General features: G+C 45.1%; 1 protein-coding gene across 5 annotated transcripts in view; it reads left to right on the forward strand.

The window, feature by feature from the left end:
• Nucleotides 1-12,550, forward strand: part of tbck (TBC1 domain containing kinase) — a 223,558-nt gene that overhangs the window by 82,888 nt on the left and 128,120 nt on the right. For all 5 annotated transcript variants that reach the window (XM_070872609.1, XM_070872627.1, XM_070872618.1 and 2 more), the window contains exons 16-19: nucleotides 3,418-3,480; nucleotides 5,098-5,224; nucleotides 7,829-7,879; nucleotides 8,743-8,826. In XM_070872609.1, coding sequence (XP_070728710.1) covers nucleotides 3,418-3,480; nucleotides 5,098-5,224; nucleotides 7,829-7,879; nucleotides 8,743-8,826 — 325 coding nt within the window. The remainder of the gene's footprint in view (nucleotides 1-3,417; nucleotides 3,481-5,097; nucleotides 5,225-7,828; nucleotides 7,880-8,742; nucleotides 8,827-12,550) is intronic.

Genomic DNA, 12,550 nt, shown 5'->3' on the forward strand with positions numbered 1-12,550 from the left:
CCCTTTTGAATATATCTAATGAACTGGCCCCAACAACTTTCTGTGGTAGAGAATTTCACAGGTTCACAATTCTCTGAGTGATATATTCAAATAACAGTGTGTTGATAGTTGATGTCTCCAAGATAAGAGGAGACTAATTGATGTCCTGTTTCTGACTGCTCCATTTGTGTTCGGGGTGGAGGAGCAGTGAGAGATCGGAGCCCAGGAGCGTCATGATCGGGGCCCAAGAGAGGTGAGGGTTCAGGGCCCAGGAGAGCCCAGGGCCCAGGGACAGCACAGGCCAGCCCACACTGCAATCTATGGATAGTAGGTCCATGGAGCAGAGCTTGGTCTCCAGTCGTCTTGGTTAACCTTTGCCACTGGATCAAGACCTAGCTCTGTCAAGCCCATGTGGTGGCTGGTGTGCAATGGCCACACCACGTTAAAAGAATCCACGTACAGGCATCTTCCACCCTTCAACATGTAGTTCGGGACCTAGAATGTCAGGTCTCTCATTGAAACACCTGTGAACTCATCCCTTTTTGGTGTGGAAACGGGTCATCCTCGATACGAGGGACTGCCTAATACTAATACTAATTCACAAGGCATTTTCGTTTTCCCAGTTGACACAGACACTCCTCTCAATTTGCAGGTCCTGCAGTTTGATTTCTCAATCCACAAAATGTGCAGATAAAAGAAACACCATATTCTGACAAAACCTATAATTTGGTACAAACCGAATGCAATAATTATCTGAGATTCTAAGTTGTTTAGACAAAGAAAATTAAACGGCAATTGACAAACTATAAAATAAAACTGGTTTTGCAGACCTCATGGAACAATACACTATTAGTTAGAGACGATATACAGCAGGGTATTAACAGTTTAGGAGACACTGTGTCTCATTAACATCAGACAATAGGAATGCAGTGGCTTCCGTACAATGCCATCTGTTATTGTGGTTCTCCTTTCTGCGCCCTTTTAACACATTCTTATTCATATACGCACCCACCTGAGTTGTAAAATCAAACCATGTCATATTTCTTTTAATCAATATTAATATTGCTGTGTACTAACTCGCACCAAGTCCCGCTCATCCATCTCCCATGTGCTCGCTGACCTGTGCATTGGCTCCCAGTTAAGCAACACCTCGATTTTAAAATTCTCATACTTATTTTCCATTATGTTCAGAATAATTCCACAAGACTGTGTTGCAAGCTCAAACCATTGTGACTTTGGTCTCTTTAATGTAACTCCAAAGTGAGGAAGCAGCATGGTGGATTGCCTTTTATATCTGCTTGCCCAGGGTGCACAGGTAACCCTTAGGTGTGCCCCCTGGTGGCAAGTCTTACACATTGGTGAGGTTTGCATACATAACCTTTTCAAATCTCTCCGTGACCTCGCCCCTCCCTATCTCTGTAATCTCCTCCAGCCCTACTTCCCACCGAGTTCTCTGCGCTTCTCTAATTCTGGTCTCTTGAACATTCCCAGTTTTATTCGCTCCACCATTGGCAGCTGTGCCATCAGCTGCCAAGACCCTAAGCTCTGAAATTTCCCCCCTAAAACTCTCCTCTCTTTCCTCTTTTAAGACTTACCTCTTCGACCAAGTTTTTGGTCATCTGTCTAATATCTCCTTCTGTGGCTCGGTGTCAAAATTTGTTTCATAATGCTCCTGTGAAGTGCCTTAGGACATTTAACTCTGTTATAGGGGCTATATAAATGCAAGTTGTTGTTGCTGCTGCAGAAAATAAACCCAATCACAAGAACACACATTGTGGAGCAAACTCCAGACTTATGATGCTACTGTTCTCATTTCTGCAAAACTGGCCAACAGCTAACACCTTTTTGCCTTTGGTAGCAGCATTCTTTGTCCCGTAGAGATTGTTAGCTTCTCTCTCCTCTGATATTAAATTAAATGCTTTTTTTTCTTCAATTGGGACACCCGAGTGAATGGCCAAGGCACACAGAGATAGGCATCGGCAGTAATGAAAAGACTAGGGGGAGAAAATGAGGTAGTGGTTCAGTTATGCCAAGCTTGATCCAAGAGGCTGTTCATTGTGGAAGGAAGAGAAAACTGGGACTGAATTTTGAGTTACTGGGAAAGAATGAGCATATAATAAGAATAGAATGTCTTGTACATCACGACCAAGACACTCCTTACCCTCTGGGTGCCATGTAACCTCCTGGGAGAGACAAGAAACCAGATAAGCGATCCCACTGTCAATTAGGTAACTCGTCAGATCCCTTTAGGCGATCGAACTAGACCAGGAAAGCACATTGACCACAACTGGCAATACTTGCTACCTACCACCTGTATGACATGATCTCCGCCCTATGTCTTTTGATGACTTTTGGTTTCACCTCAGTGAAAGTACATGGAAGATCATCATATGGGATGCCATATTTGGAACTTGGGAGAAGCTTTGTGTTTAGGGCTGGAAACAAAGCCTGAATGTTTGGTTCCCTCGCTCCCATTTTTGCCTTGTAGGACTCGGTTGTGCTCTTTCCAGCTAAAGTTGAACTCCCTCTGGTCTCCCACGTTATGTCTGAAGATGTGAATGTAGTACAATAGCAACGCCTGAAACAGTTTAAATTAGTGATGTTCACTGCCAGTTGTAACCAGTTTAAATTTGAATCAGGTTATGAACCGGGGGAGATGTTTCCTTTCTAGTTTAATCTGTGTCTTAATATTTAAAGGAATTGCAGAAACGATGGTAAGCTTTTAGTTTTAACATGGTGCATCAGTTGAGTTGAGAACAGTCACTTATGTATTTAGAACTAGACTTTGAAACTAGTGTCTGCCACGCTGAGATTTACTGAGGAACTTTACATGGTGAATGTGTTGAGAAGATAGTTTCTGAGTTGTGCTACACGTTCTCAGCCAGTTGTGTAGGTACACATGTTTGATTGTGATGCTTTTACATTAAGTTTAGAATAAATAATAGAACCAATTAATTTGTATTATTTCCACCCATTCCACCGCATTGCCTAGTTAGCTGCGAGTTTGAATAACGTGCTAAAGGACTGGACAATGACCGTGAATAGTATCTGATTGATCTGTGGGCTGAGTTTACATTTCCTGTACTTTATGTAATGTTTTACCTCAGTCTTTGGATGTGTTGGACATTTTGAAAATGAGATATTTTTTGTTTTCAGTGTCCCCAACATAGTTAATGAAACATTTTCATGCACCCACATAATTCTGTACTCTCCTCAAAAAATCTGTTTTAATGAGAAGTGGGACTTTCTTAAAGCAACCCAGGGTAAGATGTTTGATAAATGATCCCTTGTGCTTCACCAGCTGCTCCTTGAGAGAATCAAAGGCTGTCCGAAAGGTTATATCTTCCTTGGACAGTATTGGGTGTTGTGAATTTCATATATGTATTAATTCCTTAAGCAGACATCATTTGACTTAATTACTTGTATCCACATTTTCAGGGAGACATTCAAGCAAAATATGACGCAATTGACAAGGATACACCAATACCGACCGACCGACAGGTAAAGGAGATATACTGAGGAGAACTTCCACACTACTGTTTAACCAGTGCTGGGGCAGTTTGTGCAATTGTTCCATTAAATTACCATTTTAGTGAAATTATAGTTAAAGTGAAATTATAGTTAACATGAACAGTGCAGTTTATGCAGTGCTTTAACACCATCTGTGACTAATTAGAAGGTAATCGTGCACCAACATAATTTCTGAATGTGAAGATAACCACCTAACAGGCACTTATTAAGTACCATGTCTCCACAAAAAGTTGTTCTAGATTGCCTGTTCCAGTAGACATAGGGTCAGCTTCCACAAGTATGCCGACGGCACCCAGCTCTCTCCACCATCTCTTTCGACTCCTCCGCTGACTCTTGTGTTGTCAAACTACTTGTCCGATATCTGGTCTTGCATGAGCCACAATTTCTTGCAGTTAAATGTTGGGAAGATTGAAACCATTATGTTCGGAACCTGTCACGAACTCATGCCATCGGTACCTATCCCATCTCCCGCCCTAGCCATTGTCTCGGGTTGTTTACAATCCCGTTCTATTCAACCCCAAGTAGAGTTATCGACCCGATATAATCCCCATATGTCGCCAAGTCCGCCTACTTCCACCTACACGGTGCTTAATAAACACCGCCTCCGCCCTTGCCTCAGTCCATCTGCCACTGAACCCTCTTCCAACCAACTTCACCAAAAACAGATTATCTGGTCATTCATTTCATTGCTGTCTAAAGGATCTTGCTATGTGAAAACTGGCTGCTGTGTTTGCCAACATAACAGTGTCTGCGCTTCAAAAAGATAATTAATTGGCTGTGGAATGCTTTGGGACACCTTGAGGTTGTGAAAGATGCTAAATAAATGCAAATTCTTCCTTTCAGTATCACAGCAGTGATTAATTTATATTCTGGAGCAAGATACATTTAATTTCCACTAACTAATTTTCATGAAGGTGGCACCATATTACATTTTAGTTACTAGAACTGGCTTATCTTTGAAAACTTACTCTGAGAATGTTCATAGTATAAATATTCTAAACCCACATCACAAAAATAGATGGATCAGCACTTGCACTGTCTCTGGCTGTGTTTTTTCCTTTGTTTTAAACCACTTAACCCCAGTTCGCTTTTGATCCTAATTATAAACAGCATGTTATGAAGATCTATGGGCCAGGATATTTTATGTCCCATATAGTGTAGACTATAAGATGCTTGGGAGTTATCAGTTTAGCCCACTTATAGGACATAAATCATGTATCTTTAGGGCAGGGGGCTTTTATAATGTATGCTCTGCTTCCCTACTCTGAATGATTACTTTCACCTGTGAAATAACATTTGTTATGAATGGCTCCCTTTGACCCAGTAGCTGCTTCAGTTCCTAGCCTTTTATTTCCGTCTGTGCCTTAGATTCAGGCTGTAACAAGCGTCCTCCCCGTAACACTGTGCAGGAACAGAGGTAAAATACATTGTAATCTAAGTACGCTGAGAAATGGCAGCAGTGTTTATGAAGTTAATTATTTTCTGATTGCCTTGTACCCAGCCAACAGCCCTGGATCGGAATTTTCTTTCCAGGCTTGCTCCTTCTGTTCAAGCAGTTTCTATTTCTACCGGCTGATTGCCTTTCAGATTGAAGTGGATATCCCTCGCTGCCATCAGTATGACGAGCTGCTGTCGTCGCCAGAGGGTCACGGAAAGTTCAGACGCGTGTTAAAGGCTTGGGTAGTCTCCCATCAAGATCTGGTGTACTGGCAAGGTGAGTTTAACTTCTCCATCCGAGGAAAGATGGTAACAGTGTCACTTAGAACATCGTCAAGTCCACTTCACTGTGTTGCTTATTTATATTGAGTTGTCATCATCATCGGCGGTCCCTCGAACGAGGATGACTTGCTTCCACACCAAAAGGGATGAGTTCATAGATGTTTCAATGGAGGACCCGATATTCCAGTCCTGAACTCCAGGGGTGGAAGATGCCTGTGCGTGGATTTTTTTTTAACGTGTGGTGACCGTTGCACATCAGCCACCACACGGACTTGTGTTCAGTGGCAAGGATAAGCCAGGATGACTGGAGACCTGCTCTGCTGCACGGACCTAGTGCGCACACATATCGCAGTGTGGGCTGGCCCGTGCTGCCCCTGGGCCCTCGGCTCTTCTGGGCCCCGTACCCTCATTTGCCGCACCTCCGCCACGATCTCGCGCCGCACCTCCGCCATGATCTCTCATCATTCCTCCGCCATGATCTCTCGTCGCTGATCTCTCGCCGCTCCTCTGCCACGATCTCTCGCCGCTCCTCTGCCACAAAACATTCACCGCATTTCTGCAACGATCTCTCACCGCACCTCCACACCAAACATTTGCCGCACCTCCGCCGCGATCCCTCACCGCTCACCTCCTGTCACATCTCAGCCACGATCTCTCACCGCTCCTCTGCCTCAATCATGCCACTACAGCTTCCAGCGCGAGGTGCTACAAGTGTGCGACGGCTTCGAAGTGTGCGTCTGGGTGATGTCATCAAGGACCAGGCCGCTGGTTAGCGCGTGGGCTGGAACATCGGCAGGGCCCAGGCACAGCGGAGGAGCGGGAAGGTCAGGGCGCATGAGCAGCAAGAGATATTGAGTTATACAAGCCAGGGTTTCCCCCATTTATTTCTGTAGGAGCTAGCTTGCGACTATTATGTCACAACCTTCTCACCTGAGTGACAACTGACCCCATTCATACGTAGTAAGGAAATTTGGAATCAACAGTCCTCTCTTCACATGGAGAAAGTAAGCTAACACTGAATGATCTATAATATATATTTATTGGAAACCATACTTACAAAAAAAATTAGGTTCCATACTATTGAAGATTTGGCAATAATTTTTCTGTTGTCTTATCTATAGATTATCTCTCCCCCTCCATCCCCCCCCTCCCCCAACAAATCATGGGCACTCTGAAATAATTGGGTAACAATTTCTGATGATCAACCCCAGTTATTTTCTTGAGTAAGTTTAATTAATGCTTCGTATCTTTTCAGCATATTGTAATAATGTTGCTCCCGGATAGGGAAAAATCTCTTAATGGAGAAAAATATTCTCTGCAGAGTTTGACTGTAAATGACGAGGAGTAGAAAGTTGAGTTGGGATGTTGTGATATTTGCCACAGTCTCAAAATCTTAAACCGTTAATCACAATACTTGCGATAAGTCAGCCTGTGAATGTTAAGGCATCTCAGTTTAGGGCCTCTTCAACTAGAACTAGAAATAATTGCCTCTCAACAAAGAGCTAATGAAATTCCATTTTTTTCAGCTTCATTGATCTATTGTGAATTGGTTCTTAAATGGCTCTATTCCCAAAAATTCTCATTTGTGATCGTTTTAGACTTAAAACTTTTCATGAATTAACAGCCACTTGTGTATCTTACTAAAAGTAACAGTACAAAATAGGTAAGGTCATAAAAAAGACAAATGGAATCCTATTATTAGGAACGCGGAATATTAATATTAAGGAATATTAATTGCGTGTCGATTTGGAAGCAATAATGTTGAACTTCTACAAGACCTTAGGCTGCAATTGGAGTATTGGGTAAAGTTTTGGGATCCCATTTATAAAAAGTCTATAAAAGTAATGCAAAAGGTGCAGTGTAGATTCAGCAACGTAAACTTTCATTTATATAGCGCCTTCAATGTGCAAACGTCTCTATTAGCTTGACAATAGGCATAATGAAAACAGGCACTAAACCAGGAAGGGGGAGATTAGGAGAGGTGACTGAATGTTAGTTCAGAGTTTTGAGGAGATTTTGAAAGGTGGTTTGGCAGGGTGGGGAGAGTTCCATAGGATAGCACTGAGGAGACTGGAGGCTATGCCATCAGTGGTGAGTGGAAGAAAGGACGAGATGCACAAATAACGAGAGTCAGGACCAGAGCATTCGCGACGGGATTGCAGTCATGGGGTGAGACAAGGCCATGGAGGGGTTTCTAGATGAGGCATTTGTGACCCATCAACACTAGATGTTGGACTAGCAGTCTGACAGCATGGAGGTAGTCAAGGGGATCAAGTGAAGTCATGGAGCCAGGTATCTGCCCCCTTACCTGTGGGTGATGTCACTGACGAGGCAACATGTAGATAAGGAAGAAGAGAGGGGGTGGGGGGGCAATCTTTTGGATCACCAGGACATTACCAGGAGTGAAAGGTTAAAGGTATGAAGAAAGAGTTAAGAAATTAGGGGATTTTCCACTTGAGAAAGTTAAGGGGTGATTTGACTAATGTTCCACAGCTTCAAATTGTCTCCCCTATATACCAGTAGTATATGTAGTTAATAACTAGGATTTAGAATACTGGCTATGGTATTGGCTCATCCTTGAAATATATTTCTCCCCTAGGCTTGGACTCATTGTGTGCACCATTCTTGTATCTGAATTTCAACAATGAAGGTAAGTGTGCAATAGCTTGTGATAAGTACCCTAGGCTGAGAGGTCTTAGCTGTGAGGAGAGTTGAGAGAAACGGGAACTCTTCTCATTACAACATAGAAGGTTAAAAGGAGATCTGATAGATTATATGAGGTTTGAAATCAGGGGGGAAACTATTCCCACTCATCGATGAGACAGTAACTTAGAGCGCATACATTTAATCATCAAAAGCATAAAGGGAAAGGTTAGAAGAATTGCTTTTTACGCAGAGGTGTGTTAGAACATGGAATGCATTTTTCAGGAGCAGAATCCATAATAGCTTTTAATAGAGTATAGATAAATCATTTGAAAAGTAAAAATTAACGGTGGTGTGGGGAAAAGGCAGGGGAATAGGACGAAGTGGATAGCTCTTCCAGAGTGCAATGAGCCAATGGCTTCTTTCAGCGCTGTGATTTTCTATGAAAAGCAGATAACTATCTCCAACAATTGTTAAAGAACCATTCAACTAATTGAACAGCTCTGCCGCAGAAACCGTTGAACGTGGGTTCATACGCTGCGTTGCCGATTTCAGCTGTGCCTTGTGTGAGGAGGTGTGATGGCGAAGCCAGGGTACTTCTCCATGGAAAGGGGAGGAGAGAGCTACCCTTGGCCAGTCTAGCATGTCTACCAACAACTAGGGGCTCTGGCAGGTCTAAAAACAGATTGTCCATCCACAGCCTCAATTGAGGGTGGCAAGGGGAGATTAATAGAAAGGGGAAGAAAAGAGTACATAAATAACTTAATGGCATTTCTTGTTGGTGTGCTGGGGGGGGGGGGGGCTGGGGGAGAGAGGGATGCTGGAATCACAAATAATGCTGACAGTGCTAACTTTTCCTTCCTGTTACAGCCTTGGCCTATGCTTGCATGTCTGCATTTATTCCCAAATACCTGTACAACTTCTTTCTGAAAGACAATTCTCATGTAATACAAGGTGAGTCGCAATTTAACTTGTTTGTGCGTATTGTACGGAAGAGCGAGTAAAATGAGTTTGTATGAACCAACCAGCGCTATGGTTAAATGTGCTTCCGTAGCATGTGGCGTGTAATATATGTCTCTGGCGACCTGCCAGCAGGAAAGGAGAACAGTATTGTGAGCAGTGTTGCTGTTAAGCTGCGCAGCCGTGCAGCAGTCTGGAGGTCCCACGCAGGCCGGTCACTGGCTTTTGAATGGAAAAACAGCACATGCGCGGAAATTTGAATGGGCCACACAGCCTGTTAAAGGGGCCGTGCACCCAAAAAGAAAATTAGAGGGATCATTGATTGTGAGCGTGTTATATTTATCGAGTGATGCTGTATTACTCCAGGACCTGTATTGCTCTCTCCTTTATTACATTGTGCTGCCCCTGCCTCCCTCAGTGGATTTGTCACAGGAACAGGAGTAGGCCACTCAGCCCCTCGAGCCTGTTCCGCCATTCAGTGGAGATCATGGCTGATCTGCGACCCAACTCCATATAGCCGCCTTTGCCCCATATCTCTTAATAACCTTTGGTTAACAGAAATCTATCAATCTCAGATTTCAAATTAACAATTGATCTAGCATCAATTGCCATTTAATTATCATCAAATGATGAATTCAAAAGAAAAGTTAAACATGGTGCAGTACATCTGTGAAAGAACAGCACGCATCTGTCAGCAAGTCTAAAGCAGTAATTCAATATCGTGTTTTTTTCAGCTGAATGCTTCACTTCTGTACTTTATCATCCAAACTACTTAATTGAATAATTGCCTTGTAACACTCTGTTACACTTTAAGCTAAAACAGCTGTTCTGGTATTAATTCCAAGGTATTGTCTAACAATGTTTTGTCATTCAATTCACCAGGGGCGGGTGAGAAGTTCAGGTGCTTTTGGCTCATTTCGAACTCCTCTGACTCGCAATTGTTTTTGTTAAAGCAAATCCCATGAATTCATAGACAAGGGCAGTGTTTAGCTTTAGTGCATCCTCTTTGTGTTGTGCCAAAAGATGGCCCGTGGAGCGTGGAGGCCCCGAACTGCGTGAGAACACCAGCGGCAGGTCGGTGCCATAAAAGGAGCGGAGATGCGGCAGCCCGGGAGCAGCGTGGAGGCCACTGCAAGGTACAGCGTGAGCTGGTGCAGGAGGGCGACAGCAGCGAAGAGTGATGTCATCAAGGTGCAGGTCGGTGATTGGAGCGTGGGCAGACAAGCAGGAGCGGTGAGATCAGGGTGAAGGAGCGGCGAGAGACTGTGGAGCGATGTGATCGGGGCCCAGGGGAGGCGTGAGTTCGGGGCCTAGGGGCAGCACGGGCCAGCCCACACTGATATGTGCGCGCACTAGGTCCGTGCAGCAGAGCAGGTCTCCAGTCGTCTTGATTAATCCTTGTCACTGGACCAAGACCTAGCTCTGTCAAGCCCGTGTGGTGGCTGGTGTGCAATGGCCACCACACGTTAAAAAAATCCACGCACAGGCATCTTCCATACTTCAACATGTAGTTCAGGATCTGGAATATATGATCCTTCATTGAAACATCTGTGAACTCATCCCTTTTTGGTGTGGAAGCAAGCCATCCTCGTTTCGAGGGACTGCCTATGATGATGCCAAAAGATACCATTATCTATTAGACGTGTGGATCTTGACCTTAAATATGCACAGGGGTCCATCGGCGGGAGACATGGGACAATGGTTAACCTAATTCTTTTTTGGCTGCACGGTCTCTTTAATGGGCTGAGCGGCCTATTCAAAATTTTGCGCATATGCCTCACGAAATCTCTGATTTGAAAAACCGGTCGCAGGCTGCACGGGACCTCCAGACAGCTGCGCGGCTGCACAGCTTAAAGGGAACATCACATGGGAACTCCGCCCCCGCCCCCCCCACCCCCCCGAAAAAGAAAGTAGAGACCCGGCATTACTGAGTTACGCCAGGACTCTGGAGGGTTTTTGTGGTGTTCTGCCCAACTCCCGCCAGAGTTCCGCTGGGTGATCCGTGAAACCCTACAGAATTTCAGGGCCCGTTTCCTTCCCTAATAATGGGAATTGCCGTTAGGGGGCAGGCGGTACCTAACTTCCATCTTGCCTCCGGACTGCCTAGTGGCACGAAAGAAGCTCTAGTTGCACCCTGGCTTTTTCTTTTACCAGACATTTTGAGCCATACTTATAGGGTGTTTTGGGATGGGGATTTTATGTTTTGGGGTGGGATTTGGTCTGGTGTTTTGAGGGAGGGAATGTGATTTTCTGTATAATGAACAAATCTGGTGATTTTGTTTTCTTGGAAGTCTTGTGTGCTACTGCTGCTTTTCCCAACACTACTTTTTTTTCCTCACCAGTTTTCTGCCTTTCCCCTGCTGCAGGTGTGGACTCCTCACTGGGGGGGGGAGGAGGAAAGAGGGGAGGGAGAGGGGGGAGAGAGGGGGGGGGGGAGGGGAGGGGAGAGGGGGGAGGGAGAGAGGAGGGGGGGGGAGGGGAGGGGAGAGGGGGGGAGGGAGAGGGGGGGGGAGAAGAGAGGAGAGGGGGGGGAGAGAGAGAGGGGGAAGAGGGAGAGGGAGAGGGAGAGAGGGGCGGGGGGGGGAGGGGGTGCGGGGAAGAGTTATATGACATTCGTCACCCTCTAATAACTCTTCTAAGTGGCCACTATTTTTGTGTGGCCTTTGATGGTGGGTGTTGTCGGGTTGTTAGACTGTGGGAGGGGATACCACAGCTGAGCCTGATGTTGTCCTCACCCGGACCTGCACAGACACACACACACTTTCAGCAGGCATCACTACATAGTGACTGAAGGTGAGAACCAATGAACCCTAAGCTGACCTCCAGCAGTCTACCCTCCGTAAACTAGAGGTGATCCAAAACTCGGCTGCCCGTGTCCTAACTCATACCAAGATTTGCTGACCCCATCACCCCTGTGCTTGTTGACTTGCATTGGATTTCGGTTAAGTAACGCCTCGATTTCAAAATTCTCGTCCTTGTTTCAATCCCTTCCATGGCCTCGCCCCTCCCTATCTCTGTAATCTCTTCCAGCCTCCCCCCACCCCCTCCACCCAGAGATGTCTGCGCTCCTCTAATTCTGCCCTCTTGAGCATCCCTGATTATAATCGCTCAACTGTTGGTGGCCGTGACTTCTGTTGCCTAGGCCCCAAGCTCTGGAACTCCCTGCCTAAACCTCCACCTCTCCACTTCTCTTTCCTCCTTCAAGACGCTCCTTAAAACCTACCTCTTTGACCAAGCTTTTGGTCACCTGCGCTAATCTCTACTTATGCGGCTCAGTGTCAAATTTGTAATCTCATAATACTCCTGTGAAGCGCCTTGGGACGTTTCACTGCATTAAAGGCGCTATATGAATGCAAGTTATTTTTGTTAGCGAAATTTAGCATCTTTCTGGACTGCAAGGCATCGCTCCTCACTGAGCCAACAGCAGCAGGGCCAAGTGGTGCTGGGTCATATCAAGGTGTCCTTATTAAAATGACCATTTAAGATGTATATTTCAGGCTCGCAAAGCATGCGTCTCGGGTGGTCTGAGTACAAAGCTGGAATTAATCCGCATACTCATTGCAATCATTCATCTGCAATAGAATGCAGTAATTACTGGAACAGGCCACGTAACAGCTCAATTCCGTGAGTTAGTGAGCTCATTTCATGCTCCTTAAACTAATACAGATTAGGAGAACTTAAAGGGGTTGGCAGGGTTATGGGACTGAGTGACGAGGTC

The sequence above is a fragment of the Pristiophorus japonicus genome, chromosome 2 (genome assembly GCF_044704955.1).
Source record: "Pristiophorus japonicus isolate sPriJap1 chromosome 2, sPriJap1.hap1, whole genome shotgun sequence".
Classification (NCBI taxonomy): Eukaryota; Metazoa; Chordata; class Chondrichthyes; family Pristiophoridae; genus Pristiophorus; species Pristiophorus japonicus.